This window comes from Eptatretus burgeri, chromosome 10 (genome assembly GCF_056783735.1).
Source record: "Eptatretus burgeri isolate ZD-2024b chromosome 10, Ebu_testis_v1, whole genome shotgun sequence".
Classification (NCBI taxonomy): Eukaryota; Metazoa; Chordata; class Myxini; order Myxiniformes; family Myxinidae; genus Eptatretus; species Eptatretus burgeri.
The window spans coordinates 91,087,138-91,103,991 of NC_140970.1; the positions used below are offsets into that span (position 1 = coordinate 91,087,138).

The 16,854-nt window shown below is 46.8% G+C and overlaps 2 protein-coding genes across 17 annotated transcripts in view; one reads left to right on the top strand and one right to left on the bottom strand.

Annotated features, from left to right (window-relative positions):
• LOC147019098 (caspase-9-like) overlaps window positions 1-4,340 on the top strand; it is a 33,191-nt gene extending 28,851 nt beyond the window's left edge. For 3 of the 4 annotated variants that reach the window (XM_085899406.1, XM_085899409.1, XM_085899408.1), the window contains one exon: window positions 2,863-4,340. In XM_085899406.1, coding sequence (XP_085755532.1) covers window positions 2,863-2,964 — 102 coding nt within the window. In that variant the 3' untranslated portion in view covers window positions 2,965-4,340. The remainder of the gene's footprint in view (window positions 1-2,862) is intronic. The other variant, XM_085899407.1, reaches the window with a different exon arrangement.
• Window positions 1-16,854, bottom strand: part of EXOC8 (exocyst complex component 8) — a 55,612-nt gene that overhangs the window by 16,868 nt on the left and 21,890 nt on the right. For 6 of the 13 annotated variants that reach the window (XM_085899397.1, XM_085899396.1, XM_085899393.1 and 3 more), the window contains 4 exons: window positions 14,306-14,506; window positions 11,556-11,723; window positions 5,994-6,111; window positions 4,999-5,612 (listed from right to left, as the gene is read on the bottom strand). In XM_085899397.1, the coding sequence (XP_085755523.1) occupies window positions 6,004-6,111; window positions 11,556-11,723; window positions 14,306-14,506 (477 nt within the window). In that variant the 3' untranslated portion in view covers window positions 4,999-5,612; window positions 5,994-6,003. Of the gene's footprint in view, window positions 1-2,311; window positions 2,418-3,442; window positions 4,685-4,998; window positions 5,613-5,993; window positions 6,112-11,555; window positions 11,724-14,305; window positions 14,507-16,854 lie in introns of those variants that run through there. The other 7 variants (XM_085899389.1, XM_085899395.1, XR_015062635.1 and 4 more) reach the window with 6 other exon arrangements.

Sequence of the window (16,854 nt, forward strand, 5' to 3'; positions counted from 1 at the left end):
ATCTTTGTCCTTCCTTGTTTTTGCATGATGGGGACCCCCATAACCTTATGAAGGCTGTTGAATATAAATGTTACTTAAGGCCCAGTCACACCTTGACGTTTTAGCCAGCGATGGCAACGTATTAAAATGTATGTAAAACGCTGGCTTACGTTGAACTTTTGATGTTTTTTTTTTAAAGATTCGGACGTATTCATAGCGACTTGGTCTTATGTATAACGCATTGGTAACGGACACAGAACGTTTCGTTGTGTTATAGATAACTTATACCAACGAATGCTGAACCTATTGTCGGCCTACACAACCTATGCCCAACCATAGTCTAACTTCGGCATAGCGCGTTGCACGCATCGCCGACGATGTCGTGACGTAGCCTATTAAAAGGCTGACGCACAACGATTCGAATCATAACTGCCGTAGAAATGGAAGTGTCAACATCGCGGTCACACCTTGGCGATCTTGCCAGCGTATGCCGACCAAAGAAAAATGTGTCTAAAACGTTGGGGCACGTCAAATACGGTATGAGTAAGTTTGGTATACGTGAGTACAACGCTAAAGTACGCTATCATACGTCGTAGTAAGTAGAGTACGTCAAGAAATTTTAAACATGTTCAAAATTTTACGACGTACTTGGCGTATGACACACATTCCGCATGCGATGGGGATAAGTTTTACACACGATATGCGGACGCTTACACACGTCCATAAACACTACTTATAAGCTACTCATAAGTCGAAACACGTCGCGGTAATGTCTTTTTTACGCGAAACTTATTTCTAACATGTTTGACGTGCTTTGAACCAATTCTTTACGTAGTCCCAACACACATCGACATATGTAGACGTATTCCAATGACGTCTTCCGGTCGACAAAAAAAAAAAATGAACGTGTTTCTAAGTTACATCTGCCATATAAAGACGTGTTCCCAGAGATTTTGGGGATTGGTATATAAAAATGGTGTTCATAAAAGGGGAACCCAACAGTGTTTTCGAGTCCTTTTTGAGTCGATGTCCATGTCAGCAGTAACAGTAACAGTAACAGTATCAGTATCAGTATCAGTATTAGTATTAGTTTGTTCATGTTGGCAGTAGTAGGTGAGTGTGAGGGGGAGGGTGTGGGTTATGATGGATCGTCCTTGCGTCCGCGTGTCCACGGGTAGGAGACATCTTTGCACCATTGTTCGAAGTTCTTCGCAGCTATTTTTTTATGGGGCTTTTTCAACAATGAGCTATGGCTTGTTTTTACGATTTAGGTCTATTCATAATGGGTTGGACAAATGCACAATGAACTAATAATGTGCATAGAGCGCTTCGATAACTTATAGATACGGTATACCAACGAATAATTATCGTGTAGCCGGCGTTCACAAACTATGCCCAACGATAGCCTAACTTATCCATATCGTGCGGCAGTTTATCTTTGCCGGTGACGTGGGGTTTGCTATTCATAGGCTGCCACTCAACGATTTAAATGGCTGCATCTCCACTATTGAAAGTAGACGCTTGCGCTCAACAATTGGATTTTTTTTTACACTCAACAACTTTTAAACGGTACCACTCAGCTATTTTCATTGTTTACAATGAACGATTTAAATTGCTGTCACTCGCCTTTGTTTTTTTACGCTGGGGTTTGGAAATTTGAAGCGTTTCTTCTGAACGTGTTAAAACGCTCAAACCCCACTATTTTAAATAGACGCTGCCGATGGACAATTGGAATCATAGCCAAGCTAGACATCGAAGTGTGAACATCCTCGTCATGCCGAAGAAAAGTTTGAAGAATGCTGCAAATAAGTGTCCTGGCCGTGGCCGTGGACACTGACGCAAGGACGATCCATTACACCGACGTCTTTCAGCCTATGAGTAACTTAAAAGTAACGTCTGTCGACGTGTGGCAACGATCGTGTAACATGCCAACAACACGTTAATCATAGGTTAGAAATAAGTTTCGGGTACGCTAAACATTACCTCGGCGTGTCTCAACTTATGATTAACTTACAAGTAGCATGTGTTGACGTCTGTCAACGATCGCAGACCCTGCATACAACTTGTGGCCAGCGTAGCGGAACGTGTGAGTCATACGCCGGCATACGTCATGAAATTTCAAGCATGCAAAAATTTGAGGACAACCGAAAAGTACAACGTTTAAAGCCAACGTACAACAACGTATGGCAGTGTTTTTCAGCGTGCTCTCAATGTTATCAAAACTTACCCATAACGTATTCAACGTGTGCCAGCGTTTTAGAATTTTTTTTTCCAAAATCGGCATACGTTGGCTAAAACGTCAGTGTGACTGGGCCTTTATGGGCAAATATACCTGGTGGTGCCCATTTCTCTGGACCAGCTTTGTGAGCAGACCTGAGAATGACTCACAACAATGTTGTACCCCCTCCTCTTGCGCTGCTTTCCTGGCTTCAACTATCCTGCAAAACAGGGTTGGCATGAAAGCCGAGAGGTACATTCTCACTTTTGAGCTGTTTGTCCTGGGTTTGAATCCCGACCAAGCTATAAACTGCCATGACTGTTTCAGAGGCAGGGTGTTTCATCGGTGTTGTGCCTTGCCTCGGATGGACGTTAAACTTGGTTTCAGCATTAGTTGGCAGATGTTAAAGATTGCACGGTGTCCTTCATGAAGAGTCGATGAGCTCTCACCGGCACCCTAAACAAATTACAAATCACTGTCCTGACGAACACGGTGAATACAAAGGCAAACCAACCAGTGTAATCATTGCTGTGAGTTTGCCTTCAGGCAGAATACCAGAATTGATCCTGTAAAATGGTGTCATCTCACTGATTGAATGTTTCCTGAAATGATGGAAATGCTTTAATCTACCATGTCTTGCTCTAAACCACGTGATGTTGTTGCAGGTTAACGAAACACTGTCTGCAGATTATCAAAGCAAATCAAAGTACAAGCAGATCAGTAGTCCCTTCATGACACTTCGCAAGAAGCTCTTCTTCCACTTGTGACATGTACGTTCTCAATTTCCCTTCGACATTGTTATCTTATTTGTGACAAATGTCCCTCCCAAGCATTGTGAACTGTCTGTTTGCTTGTTAACTTGGCTCTTACCATTTTAGACTTTAGGTGAACTTGGATCTCTCTTACCACCCATTCCCTCCTTTGGACTGTTTATCCTATTCTGATGTACAAGCGCTCTCCCATCAATGTGATTCCCTCCCTCCCCCCTTAATTCTCAGGTTTCTCAGAAACCAAAGTGGAAAACTGCCATGTATGCATGAATGCAATTCAACAATATTTACTTTAAATAAAATGTGAAATTGATAACAGTGAGGTGGAAATGCAAGAATGAAACCAGTCACCTCAAGACCAAAACAGGTCAAACAAAAAAAGGCACATGCTTGCAACGAAGAACGTCACAGCATTGCTTCCTGTTACTGATGACAAACGCAAATAATGGTTTGTAATAAGGGTCCATAAACCATCCTTGACCAGGTTGTGGAAAGTCAGCCGAGCTTTTTTTTTTTTCACCTCCGCCACCGAAGGTGAAGGAGGTTATGTTTTCACGCCTTTTCTGCCTGTTTGTTTGTTTGTGTGCAGGGATATCTCAATGTTGTGGATGGATCGGGACAGATGAAATTTTGTGGAAATGTTGGGTATGTGACAAGGACGAACTGATTCCATTTTGGTGAAGATCTGGATCGAGCAACTAGAATTTTTAAAGTGATTCTTCACCATTCAGGGATAGGGCCAAAAATGAAACGTAGCACGATATCTCAAAAAGTTGTGTACGGATTTGTGTCGAAACTTGGTAGACATGTTGGGTGTGTGACAAGGACGAATTGATTCGAGTTTGGTTAAGATCTGGATACGAGAATTATTTAAATGATTCTTCACCATTGAGAGATGGGACCAAAAACGATATAGTGCTGTATAGCATGATATTTCAAAAATGTATTGGGCCCGATATGTTCTCGTGGATCAGGCATTACGTGGCGGAGGTATATGCTCTACCGAGTGCCCTTCTAATTCAATTTTAAGTTTGTTTGCTCCACAACCACTCGAGCGATTGCCGCAAAACTTTCAACATCGGAGCGCCTACCCATGGAGAATTGTTTAAGGTTGCATGATGATTGAATAGAAAATGCGGCCGGCATTCCAGTCTTTTCTGCAAGCATGGGTTGCAGGATGTTTCACGTATCAGGAATGATCTGCCTCGGCTGCTGAACGATACGCATCCACAACTATGTGCATTAACTTTTGGTCACAATGGTACTACTGCTTCAGCCTTGGACTCAGGATCTTTGAATGGCATCAATGTTTTGTGCTCGTTTTATCAAAAGTACTTTTAAAATGCATTTAATAAAAAAAAATTTTTTTACAACTGGAGGAAAGCGAAGGTGTAGTTGATTTGCAGCATAAAATCCATCGACATTTCTAATCAGCTATCTGACTTGTGGGTTGGAAACATACCTTTGGGTTGAGTAAAGTTTGGTCTGCAGCACAAGGTTGTGGGGTAGCATCACTGGCCAAGGACATGGCTGTGCTGCTGATGCAGTGCCCCCCTGTAGGTTCGGGCAGGAACTTGTAATTTGTTCATGGTGCCGGCAATAACACACCTCTTTACGAGGGACACCGTGAGATCTTTAACGTCCAACTAATGCCAACAGATGGGACGCCTATTTAACGTCCTTCCGAGGGACGGCACACATTGATGAATTACCCTGCCTGTAAAACACCAGGAAGACAATTTATAGTTAGGTCAAGATTCGGGAAAATGTGAATAAAGCATAAAACATCTTGGATGAATGGGACACCACAGTACTGATTATATGAGCAACATTGTCTCATTACTCAGAACCTTGGTTGTGAGGTTCTCTCGGTACAGACATGGGGCATATAGCACGAACAAGACCACCTGCACGTGGCAAAAATCCAGCACCTGTAAACCGACCCGTCAACATAAGAGCTGCGGCCAATTGCAATCCTGGCCTCGTTTTGAAAAAAAAAATAAAAAAAAATTGCAAACGTAGAATCAGCAATCAATACGGCAAACTTTTACTTCTTTGTTTCTCATGAGATACCAAGAGCCTTAAATACCAAAAGCAAGTTTTGAAAGTATATGAAGTCAAGATAAGTTCAACCGATACAAAACAATTACTTGTAAAATAATGTTATCATACTACGTCTGCCTATTTACAAAAGCAGACCGTTCAATCTCACATCCAACTACTTAAACCTGGATTTGTGTATTTACGATCCTGTGTTTAACACATAATAATAGTCAAAAGCAATATCCCTCCGACACCTCCTCATCTTCCCCCTTACATCCCCTAAACGTTGTGGAAGCACACTGTCAATCGGGTGCAACATACTTGTAAAGGACGATACTGTACGAGGTTTATCGAGTAATCGATATTGTCTTTCAACGACAGATTGATACTCGCATTTATAAACAAAGTAGTGCAGTGTACACCTTTCAACTCAGCAAAGGCTTAAGCCAAACTGCTTCAAGGTACAAAACATACGGGGACAAGCTGCCGCGGCATCATACGTCGGACGTCTGGCTCTTTGGGTTGATGCTCTGAAGAGTTGGGATCTTGGAGATATCCCGATGTAGATCTTGCAGCTGCTTTGCTGGTAGGCCCACAGTCTCCTGTTGGTACATGCACCAGATGATCCAGGTTTAAAAAAAAAAAAAAAAAATATGAAGCAAACATGTAGAGTGTTCCAAAAGAGTGAAAGCAAATCTCCCCCCTGCCCCCCACCATCCTCCCAAAAAAGATTATTCCAAACACAAGACATCACTTGGTTTCACCACAACATGAGGGAAGTATTGCAGTGATGGTTAAGGAAAGGAATGAATATATTAGGGTTATGATTGGTTTGATTAGGGTTAGGGTGACCAACTAATCAAAAATTATATATAAATGAGTGAACATGAAACATCCATCTTTCCCAGACACCATTTAAATTGCACAAACAAAATCGACCCTCCACCTTACAAGCTGTGCACACTCAACCATCTGCAGCTTACACGAAGAACCTCACACCACGGAGGTGTGGCTGTCTGGGTTAACTTGCACCACCCTGCCAGCCCTGCCAAGCTCTCGGCTGAGCTCTGCCAGCTGCTTGGCTGGCTGGGTAACGCTCTCCTGGCAGGAAAGGGCACAAGGTGGTCACAAATGCGACTCGGGTCTCAAATGGGAGTTATACGAATACGATCGAAGCACGGCACCATCTTTGTCTTCAACAAAAGCGGGCAATCAAATTGCACAGCTGTGATAGAAGCAACAATTGGAACAATATGCTGGGAGATCCCAATTGTGGAGCACATGGATGTTGAGTCTCAATTTCCTTCTGTGATACACATTTTGTTTATCTTCCAATTCTTTCCTGTGCCAACCCTGAAAAAATTTATCCAGGAGTTTATCAATTCAATATCCACCCGCCGGCACACCTGGCAAGGATCATCAACTTAACATCCACACCTCGAGCACACCTGGCAAGGTTTATCAGTTTAATATCCACCACTCCAACACACCTGGCAAGGATTATCAATTTAATATCCACCCCTCCAGCACACCTGGCAAGGTTTATCAATTTAATATCCACCGCTCCAGCACACCTGGCAAGGTTTATCAATTTAATATCCACCCTCCGGCACACCTGGCAAGGTTTATCAATTTAATATCCACCGCTCCAGCACACCTGGCAAGGTTTATCAATTTAATATCCACCCTCCGGCACACCTGGCAAGGTTTATCAATTTAATATCCACCGCTCCAGCACACCTGGCAAGGTTTTATCAATTTAATATCCACCCTCCGGCACACCTGGCAAGGTTTATCAATTTAATATCCACCGCTCCAGCACACCTGGCAAGGTTTTATCAATTTAATATCCACCGCTCCAGCACACCTGGCAAGGTTTATCAATTTAATATCCACCCTCCGGCACACCTGGCAAGGATCATCAACTTAACATCCACATCTCGAGCACACCTGGCAAGGATTATCAATTTAATATCCACCGCTCCAGCACACCTGGCAAGGATTATCAATTTAATATCCACCGCTCCAGCACACCTGGCAAGGATTATCAATTTAATATCCACCACTCCAGCACACCTGGCAAGGATTATCAATTTAATATCCACCACTCCAGCACACCTGGCAAGGATTATCAATTTAATATCCACCCCTCCAGCACACCTGGCAAGCCTTTATCAATTTAATATCCACCCTCCGGCACACCTGGCAAGGATTATCAATTTAATATCCACACCTCGAGCACACCTGGCAAGGATTATCAACTTAATATCCACACCTTGAGCACACCTGGCAAGGATTATCAATTTAATATCCATCGCTCCAGCACACTTGGCAAGGTTTATCAATTTAATATCCACACCTTGAGCACACCTGGCAAGGATTATCAATTTAATATCCACCCCTCCAGCACACCTGGCAAGGATTATCAATTTAATATCCACCCCTCCAGCACACCTGGCAAGGTTTATCAATTTAATATCCACCGCTCCAGCACACCTGGCAAGGATAATCAATTTAATATCCACACCTCAAACACACCTGGCAAGGATTATCAACTTAATATCCACACCTTGAGCACACTTGGCAAGGATTATCAATTTAATATCCATCGCTCCAGCACACCTGGCAAGGTTTATCAATTTAATATCCACCCTCTGGCACACCTGGCAAGGATAATCAATTTAATATCCACCGCTCCAGCACACCTGGCAAGGATTATCAACTTAATATCCACACCTGGCAAGGATTAATAATTTAATATCCATCGCTCCAGCACACCTGGCAAGGTTTATCAATTTAATATCCACCGCTCCAGCACACCTGGAAAGGATTATCAATTTAATATCCACCCTCTGGCACACCTGGCAAGGATAATCAATTTAATATCCACCGCTCCAGCACACCTGGCAAGGATTATCAACTTAATATCCACACCTGGCAAGGATTATCAATTTAATATCCATCGCTCCAGCACACCTGGAAAGGATTATCAATTTAATATCCACCCCTCCAGCACACCTGGCAAGGTTTATCAACTTAATATCCACCGCTCCAACGCATATGGATGAAGAAAAACACACACACACACACACACACACACACACACACACACACACACACACACACACACACACACACACACACACACACACACACACACACACACACACACACACACACACACACACACACACACACACACACACACAGCATCCTGGGAGTTTTGTGTCAAGGTCGCTGCCGCATCCGGCAAGCATGCAGTCTATCGTGAGGTGGACCCAAGATCACATCATACAGGACTCACCCACGAGTAACTTCCTATCCTGAGAATAGTCGTGATCTGAGACCAGAAGCATGTGTTCCATTCCGCAAGCGAATCGCTGGTGATTTAGCAAAGCCAGTGACATCGCATCTGTGTTTGCATGATGTGCACGTGGAATTTCCATACACATTGACACACTCTCTCGAGTTAGGTGATTATGCATGCTACCTGCTCGGAAAAAAAAAATGTGGATTTAAAAGGTTTTTCTTTTGTATAAACTTTTAACACTGGATTACAAAAACACAGAAAACGAGAACGGAACTCGGTAGAGTGCATACCTCCACAAGGCTGAACAGTTTACGTTTTGTATCCCACCGATAAGCCGGATCTGGACCAACATATAATCAATTCGTCCTTGTTACAGACCTAACCTGTCCTCTAATTTTCGTCCATAACTATTTGAGATATCGTGCTCACAGACAAATAAACAGACATAGGTGTGAAAACATAACCTTTGTCCACCTTCGGTGGCAGAGGTAATCAATGTGTTTGAAAGTTTGCTTGGAAAATGCTTGTGCGGTTGGCACCAGTGTGCATTGGCCTACAAAAGTATTCACTCCTCTCCGACACAGTTTCAGATTCATGGCCGACTCGAGCAGGTTTTCATCAAGGATTCTCCTGTACTTTGCACCGTCAATTGTCCCATCTATCCCGACAAGCTTGCCAGTCCCTGCTGATGTAAATCAGCCCCATAACATCATGCTGCCACCACCATGCTTGACACTCGGGATGGTGTTGACTGGGTGATGTGCAGCGTTAGGCTTGCACCAGACGTAACGCTTTGAATTTGTACCAAAAAGTTCAATTTTTGTCTTGTCCGACCACAAAACCTTTCTCCACAAGTCTGCAGTATCATTAAGATGGTTTTCAACAAACTCTATACAAGCTAATAGATGTGTATTTTTCAGTAATGGCTTCTATCTTGCCACCTGTCCATAGAGGGCAGCTTTGTGACGGGAACAGGATATTGTTGATTGGTGAACACTGACCCCCGAAAAGGACATGGAGCCTTGCAGATCTTTCAAAGTCATTGTAGGATTTACAGTGACATCCCGAACCAGTTTCCTGCATGCCCGTCTGCTAAGTTTGGATAGGCGACCTGATTTGGGGAGAATCTGGGTGGTCTGATACATCTTCCACTTCCTAATGATGGATTTCACTGTACTCAAAGAGATAATGAATGACTTTGAAATCTTCTTATAACCCTCTCCTGAACGGTGATTCTCCACCACTTCATGTCTGACTTCTTCGGAAAGCTCCTTGGTCTTCATGTTTACCTTGTTGGTTGACCAAGCGAGTTGCACCTTAAAACTCCTTAGATAAGTGGGGGAACTTGATGTTTAAGTTAAACCACTGATTACTTACAGGTGAAACCTACTACACTTGCTTTGTAACCTTCAAACAAATAATTTGCTCCTGAAGTGATTTAGGGTTAATTAGGCAAAGGGTTTGAATACTTATGTAACTCAGAATCATCTGATTTTCCCTGTTAATCTAAGTTATTCGCATTTTATCTGTATTTTTTAGCTTTTGCACTTTAGCATAGTTTGGGAAGACTTCTACATACTACTGGAAAAAAGTTCCTGTGCACCATGAAAAAAAAAATTACACAAAATGATACTGACATGTACTCGAGCAATCTAATGGTCACCAACATGTGCCTTGACATGTTCCACAGTTTACCCGTGAATATCGTGCTACACGTGGTAGAAGAGCAAATTGCAATGCAGCACGATCCGGTGAGCCATTCCAGCTGTGAAAAACATTCCTATTGACGTCTGAATGCCGTAAAAGGGATGCCACACCTTTCCAAAAATGAACGGCTACATGCTATTGGCATGCTTGAGACAGGAATGCCACAAAACATTGTGGCTCGGCCTTTTGGTGTTTATCAGAACACCACGTACAGTCACTCTGGAGACGTTATCAACAAACTGGCAACATCGGAGACCGTTCCACGTTCTGGGCAACCACTTGTGATGTCACGTCGGCAGGATAACCAAATCTGGTTGGTGCACCTTCCAGACAAGGAATCAGTTCCAGACAAGAGGTTTGAGAACTCGCAGCATACCTAGCTTGCGACCAATCAGTGCCAGAACAACCGGGAATCTGTTACGCGAGCGTAACATCCAACCATGACGACCAGCGTACGTCCAATTTTATTGCAACGTCCTTGAGATGCGCACCTATCTTGATGTAGACAATGTCTGAGGTTCAGGAGAAAATATTGGGCTGTTATCCTCTTTAAAGACGAGTTGAGGTTTCGCCTGGACAGTAGTGACTGCCATTGTCGTGTTTATCAAAGGGAAGGGGAACGTTACAATGATGCATGTGTTGTGCAACGTTGGTCATTCGGCAGTGGAAGCGTGATGGCATGAGGAGGCATCACTGCACATCGCAGAACCCAGCTGCAGGTCATTAATGGCAATCTGACAGGTATTCGGTACCGTGATGAAGTTCTCCGTCCTCACGTCTTTCCGTTCCTGCAGGTTGATGGACATCATGTCGCACTTCTACAGGATAACGCGCGCCCTCGCATCGCACGAGTGGTCACCGACTTCATCACACAACAAAACATTCCCACACTTCCGTGGCCAGCTGTTTCACCTGTACTGATCTTTCACCCAGACAACATGTATGGGATGAATTGGAACGATGATTGCGCAGTCTTCAAAACCAGCCGGCGACATTGGCCTAACTGCGGCAGGCCTTGTTATAGATCTGGAATGACATCCCTCAGGCTTTCTTCAACCATCTTGTTTCCTCAATGAGGCGCCGTTGCCAAGCGTGTGTCAACGCAAATGGTGGTCACACCAGATACTGAGCAGTTAGCCGACTTTTGACCGCACCACTCTGAGCCTCTGGAGACATGTTTTGCACATGTTAAGACATTCTCATGTTTATCAAACATTAAATATCGATATGATCACACAACGTGATGCGTTTGTTTTCATTTCTCATTTCACATTGGTGTACATGATACACAGGAACTTTTTCCATTCGTATATAAAGTTTGATTTAGAAGCATTATATTAAATAAGTTCAGGTGACATCAAAATCTCTGCCTGCATCTGTCGGCCCTTTTCACATAGCAGACTCGATTACACCCATATGGAGCATGAGAAACTCCAGCAACCCCATCTCCTTGCTGTCTGATCTGCAAGCAAGATTTTCCAGCCCAACCGAACAGTTAAACCATGACACTTGCCACTGTACACCTCACCTGAAAGCGCTGCTGCAGGCGCGGCAGCACAGCCTCCAGCAAGAAAGCTGCATTGTGCCGGATGAAGCCTTTCTTTGTGGGGTCTTGCTCACAGCGCAAGCTGTAATCCACGTGCTGCACCTCGACCAGCACGACCTCGACCAGGCCCTCGACTAACACCATGTGTAGCTGCGAATATAAAATATTCTTTGAAGCAATCACATGCGGTGTATACATCAATGAGCTCCATTTCATGGGAGCCTTTTACGAGCTTTTCAAACTGAAATGGTAATTCAAATTCAAATTGATCTCCTCGATCAACCAATTACGATATCCCACACAAGCAAGTAACTGGGATTTCAAAACAAAAGCGAAAATGGCCAAACTTTACAAAGTAGAGTACAGATTAGCTTTGGGGTGCAATCAAAACTACAGTGGGACCCGCTTAATAGAATCACGGTTAATAGAATCACCCGTATTATAGAATCAAAATCGTTGAGACCGATTCCATTGTATCTAAATGTACACAATTTTTCCCGTTTATTAGAATCAAAAACTCGCTTAATAGAATCAGCTGCTGGCCATCCACTTCGACAGTTCAGCGCCTACTGGCCGCACAGTTCCAACTTTTGCCAACAGGCGGCTGACGTCACGCTAAAAATAACGCTATGCCACTACAGTGATTTTGGTAGTCATTGTACAGATAGGCAGACGGCTGACAGCTGCAGTCTAAGCACTAGGCGTGTCGTCATTTCCACGATGGACAGAAAACGAAAGCGGACGGATCGTTCAAACATTGATAAAGCACAAATCCTGAGGGACTATGACGCTTTGCCCAGAATGAGCCAATGAGAAGCTGCAGACAAGTTGGAAATTAACCAGCCGATCCTATGCAAGATTCTGAAAGATCGAGAGGCCATTCTGAAAGATCAAGTGGATTCGTCTTCTTCTCAGAAACGCAAGCGAAGCGGCAACGCACCCGATGTCGAATCAGCAATGGTCAAGTGGATTCAAACTTCTAGAGAAAAGGAAGCACCGCTTTCTGGACCTCTGATGCGGGAGAAAGCGGCTCAGTTCGCGGAAAAGTTCAAGAACAAGAAGTTCAGTGCGACAAACGGCTGGATTGACCGGTTCAAGAAAAGACATGGAATCGTCCACAAGAAACTTCACGGAGAGGCAGCGGCGGCTGACGTAGGAGGGAAACAACAATGGCTGGACCACGTGTTTCCGGATCTCGTAGAAGGCTTCACGGCTGATGAGATCTGGAATGCTGACGAAACCGGGTTGTATTTTCCGGCCTTACCAGACGGAACGTTCCTCTTCAAGGGAGATCAGCACTGGGGTGGGAAAAAGCCAAAGGAAAGAATCACGGTGCTTTTTTGCTGCTCAATGACTGGTGCTAAGCGTCCTCCTTTCGGTATTGGTAAAAGCAAGAATCCATGGTTTTTCAAAGGCCTCAAAACAATTCCAGTTCGCTACAGAGCCAATTCCTCCGCATGGATGACAGGTTTCCTCTTCACTGAATGGCTCGATGAGTGGAATCGCGAGCTTCGGCGTCATGACCAGAAAGCGTTGCTTCTCATCGACAACTGTCCGGCACATCCCCAATCACTTCAACTGTCGAACATTACTGTGGCATTTCTCCCGCCGAACACAACCTCTGTTCTTCAACCGTTAGATCAGGGAATTATCCGTTCATTCAAAGCTCATTACCGCCGTGCCATGCTACGAAAAGTGCTCACTGAGATTGACAACGAGGATGGAGCAATGACAGCGAGTGACTTGGCGAAAAAGATAACGATCCTCGACGCTATGCTGTTTACGGACGCAGCATGGAATGATGTGAAGACTACCGGCATAGTGAACTGCTGGCGCAAAGGAGGAATTTTCATCGGAGCGGCAAGCGAAGGCGAAAGGGTCGAGAGCAATGACGACGACGAGTTAGCCAACCCTCTTCAAATGGATCCCGACCAATGGCAGGACTTCGTCAACATGGACGCCACTCTCCAAACCACAGACGATGATGTCACAGACGAAGCCATCGTTTCGGCAGTCCAACGCGAAATGGGAATTGCTACTGACGCAGACTATGACGCCGACACTAAAGTGGAGGAAGAGGAGGAAGAGGAGGAAGAGGAGGAAGAGGAGATCTCTGTCCCGACCATCAAGGAAATGATGTCTGCAGCTAAGACGATCAGGCTTGGTTTGCTATCACATGGGTTCAGTGACATGGCCTTCCTGCGCAAACTTGACAAGGAGGTCACCGCCATTGCCACAGACTCGTTAAAGCAGGCAACAATCGACAATTTTTTCATTACAGAGTAGGCTCATCGACAAACCTATGTTGTTTTGCTTTGAAAAGTACATATGTACTGTACGTGTAATTGTTTTATTTTCAGTAGTAAGTTCCATTGTTTTGAGCAAGTGTGTCATATAAATCAAACTAAATGCTGAGTATTTGTCTCTGTATGTGTACTCGACATTTGATCCGCTTGATACTCCACAACTCTGGTGAACTCGGATATTAGAATCACCGCTTATTAGAATCAAATTTGTCCGGCCCAAAGTGATTCTATTAAGCGGGTCCCACTGTACTTACAATTACAAATATAGACTCCCAAACAACAAGCAACAGATGATAAAACATATCTGCCTTCAGGGGTCATCAGTTCTCCACCACAAATCCTCGGCAGTCAAACAACGATCAGTTGATAGTTTTCCAAACTAACCGAAGGTCTTTTTTTCCTTCCCTCAACCCTGATTACCCCCACCTCTGGCTGGTAGAGCCGAAGACCATCCTCAAGGAACGTGAGTAGCTGCTTGCTAAACGCCACAACTGTGTAACTAAGGTCCACCCAGCAGTCTTGCCCGATATGTTGTTCAAAGTTGGGCACACCGCTCATCTCCATCTCCTCCTTGAGCTTCTGCTGTGCTTGAGGAATCATGAGGTTCATCTTCCTCCAGGTTTCCTCCTGGCACATGACTCAAATTGTGTCACAAGCACATTGCATTCACTCCACATCATGCCACAAATCAGGACCCAGAGGTTGGTTCAAGCAGAAGCGACACTCAAAGAGAGACAGAGGAATGATATGAAGATATTACAGAGAGACGGAGACGGAGAGGGAGAGAGAGACGGAGACGGAGAGGGAGAGAGAGACGGAGACGGAGAGGGAGAGAGAGACGGAGACGGAGAGGGAGAGAGAGACGGAGACGGAGAGGGAGAGAGAGACGGAGACGGAGAGGGAGAGAGAGACGGAGACGGAGAGGGAGAGAGAGACGGAGACGGAGAGGGAGAGAGAGAGACGGAGACGGAGAGGGAGAGAGAGACGGAGACGGAGAGGGAGAGAGAGACGGAGACGGAGAGGGAGAGAGAGACGGAGACGGAGAGGGAGAGAGAGACGGAGACGGAGAGGGAGAGAGAGACGGAGACGGAGAGGGAGAGAGAGACGGAGACGGAGAGGGAGAGAGAGACGGAGACGGAGACGGAGAGGGAGAGACGGAGACGGAGACGGAGACGGAGAGGGAGAGACGGAGACGGAGACGGAGACGGAGAGGGAGACGGAGAGGGAGACGGAGAGGGAGAGACGGAGACGGAGACGGAGACGGAGAGGGAGACGGAGACGGAGAGGGAGAGAGAGACGGAGACGGAGACGGAGACGGAGAGGGAGAGAGAGACGGAGACGGAGACGGAGACGGAGACGGAGACGGAGACGGAGAGGGAGAGAGAGACGGAGACGGAGACGGAGACGGAGAGGGAGAGAGACGGAGAGAGACGGAGAGGGAGAGAGACGGAGACGGAGAGGGAGAGAGACGGAGAGAGACGGAGAGGGAGAGAGACGGAGACGGAGAGGGAGAGAGACGGAGAGGGAGAGAGACGGAGACGGAGAGGGAGAGAGACGGAGAGGGAGACGGAGAGAGACGGAGAGGGAGAGAGACGGAGACGGAGAGGGAGAGAGACGGAGACGGAGAGGGAGAGAGACGGAGACGGAGAGGGAGAGAGACGGAGAGGGAGAGAGACGGAGAGGGAGAGAGACGGAGAGGGAGAGAGACGGAGAGGGAGAGAGACGGAGAGGGAGAGAGGCGGAGAGGGAGAGAGACGGAGAGGGAGAGGGACGGAGAGGGAGAGAGACGGAGAGGGAGAGGGACGGAGAGGGAGAGGGACGGAGAGGGAGAGGGACGGAGAGGGAGAGGGACGGAGAGGGAGAGGGACGGAGAGGGAGAGGGACGGAGAGGGACAGAGACGGAGAGGGAGAGAGCCGGAGAGGGAGAGAGAGACGGAGAGGGAGAGAGACGGAGAGGGAGAGAGACGGAGAGGGAGAGAGACGGAGAGGGAGAGAGACGGAGAGGGAGAGAGACGGAAAGGGAGAGCGACGGACAGGGAGAGGGAGGGAGAGGGAGGGGGGCGGAGAGGGAGAGGGACGGAGAGGGAGAGGGACGGAGAGGGAGAGGGACGGAGAGGGAGAGGGACGGAGAGGGAGAGGGACGGAGAGGGAGACGGAGAGGGAGACGGAGAGGGAGACGGAGAGGGAGACGGAGACGCAGCGCGAGACGGAGAGGGAGAGGGAGACGGAGACGGAGAGGGAGACGGAGAGGGAGAGGGAGACGGAGAGGGAGAGGGAGAGGGAGACGGAGACGGAGACGGAGACGGAGAGGGAGAGAGACGGAGACGGAGACGGAGAGGGAGAGAGACGGAGACGGAGACGGAGAGGGGGAGAGACGGAGACGGAGGCGGACGGAGGGGGAGAGAGAGGGGGAGGGTGGGAGAGGGAGAGGGAGGAAGACCGAGAGCGAGAGAGAAGGAGAAGGAGAGACACGGAGAGGGAGAGAGACGGAGAGGGAGAGAGACGGAGACGGAGAGGGAGAGAGACGGAGACGGAGAGAGACGGAGACGGAGAGGGAGAGAGACGGAGACGGAGAGGGAGAGAGACGGAGACGGAGAGGGAGAGAGACGGAGACGGAGAGAGACGGAGACGGAGAGGGAGAGAGACGGAGAGGGAGACGGAGAGAGACGGAGACGGAGAGGGAGAGAGACGGAGACGGAGAGGGAGAGAGACGGAGACGGAGAGGGAGAGAGACGGAGACGGAGACGGAGAGGGAGAGAGACGGAGACGGAGACGGAGAGGGAGAGAGACGGAGAGAGACGGAGAGGGAGAGAGACGGAGACGGAGAGGGAGAGAGACGGAGAGGGAGAGAGACGGAGAGGGAGAGAGACGGAGAGGGAGAGAGACGGAGACGGAGAGGGAGAGAGACGGAGACGGAGAGAGACGGAGACGGAGAGGGAGGGAGACGGAGACGGAGAGGGAGGGAGACGGAGACG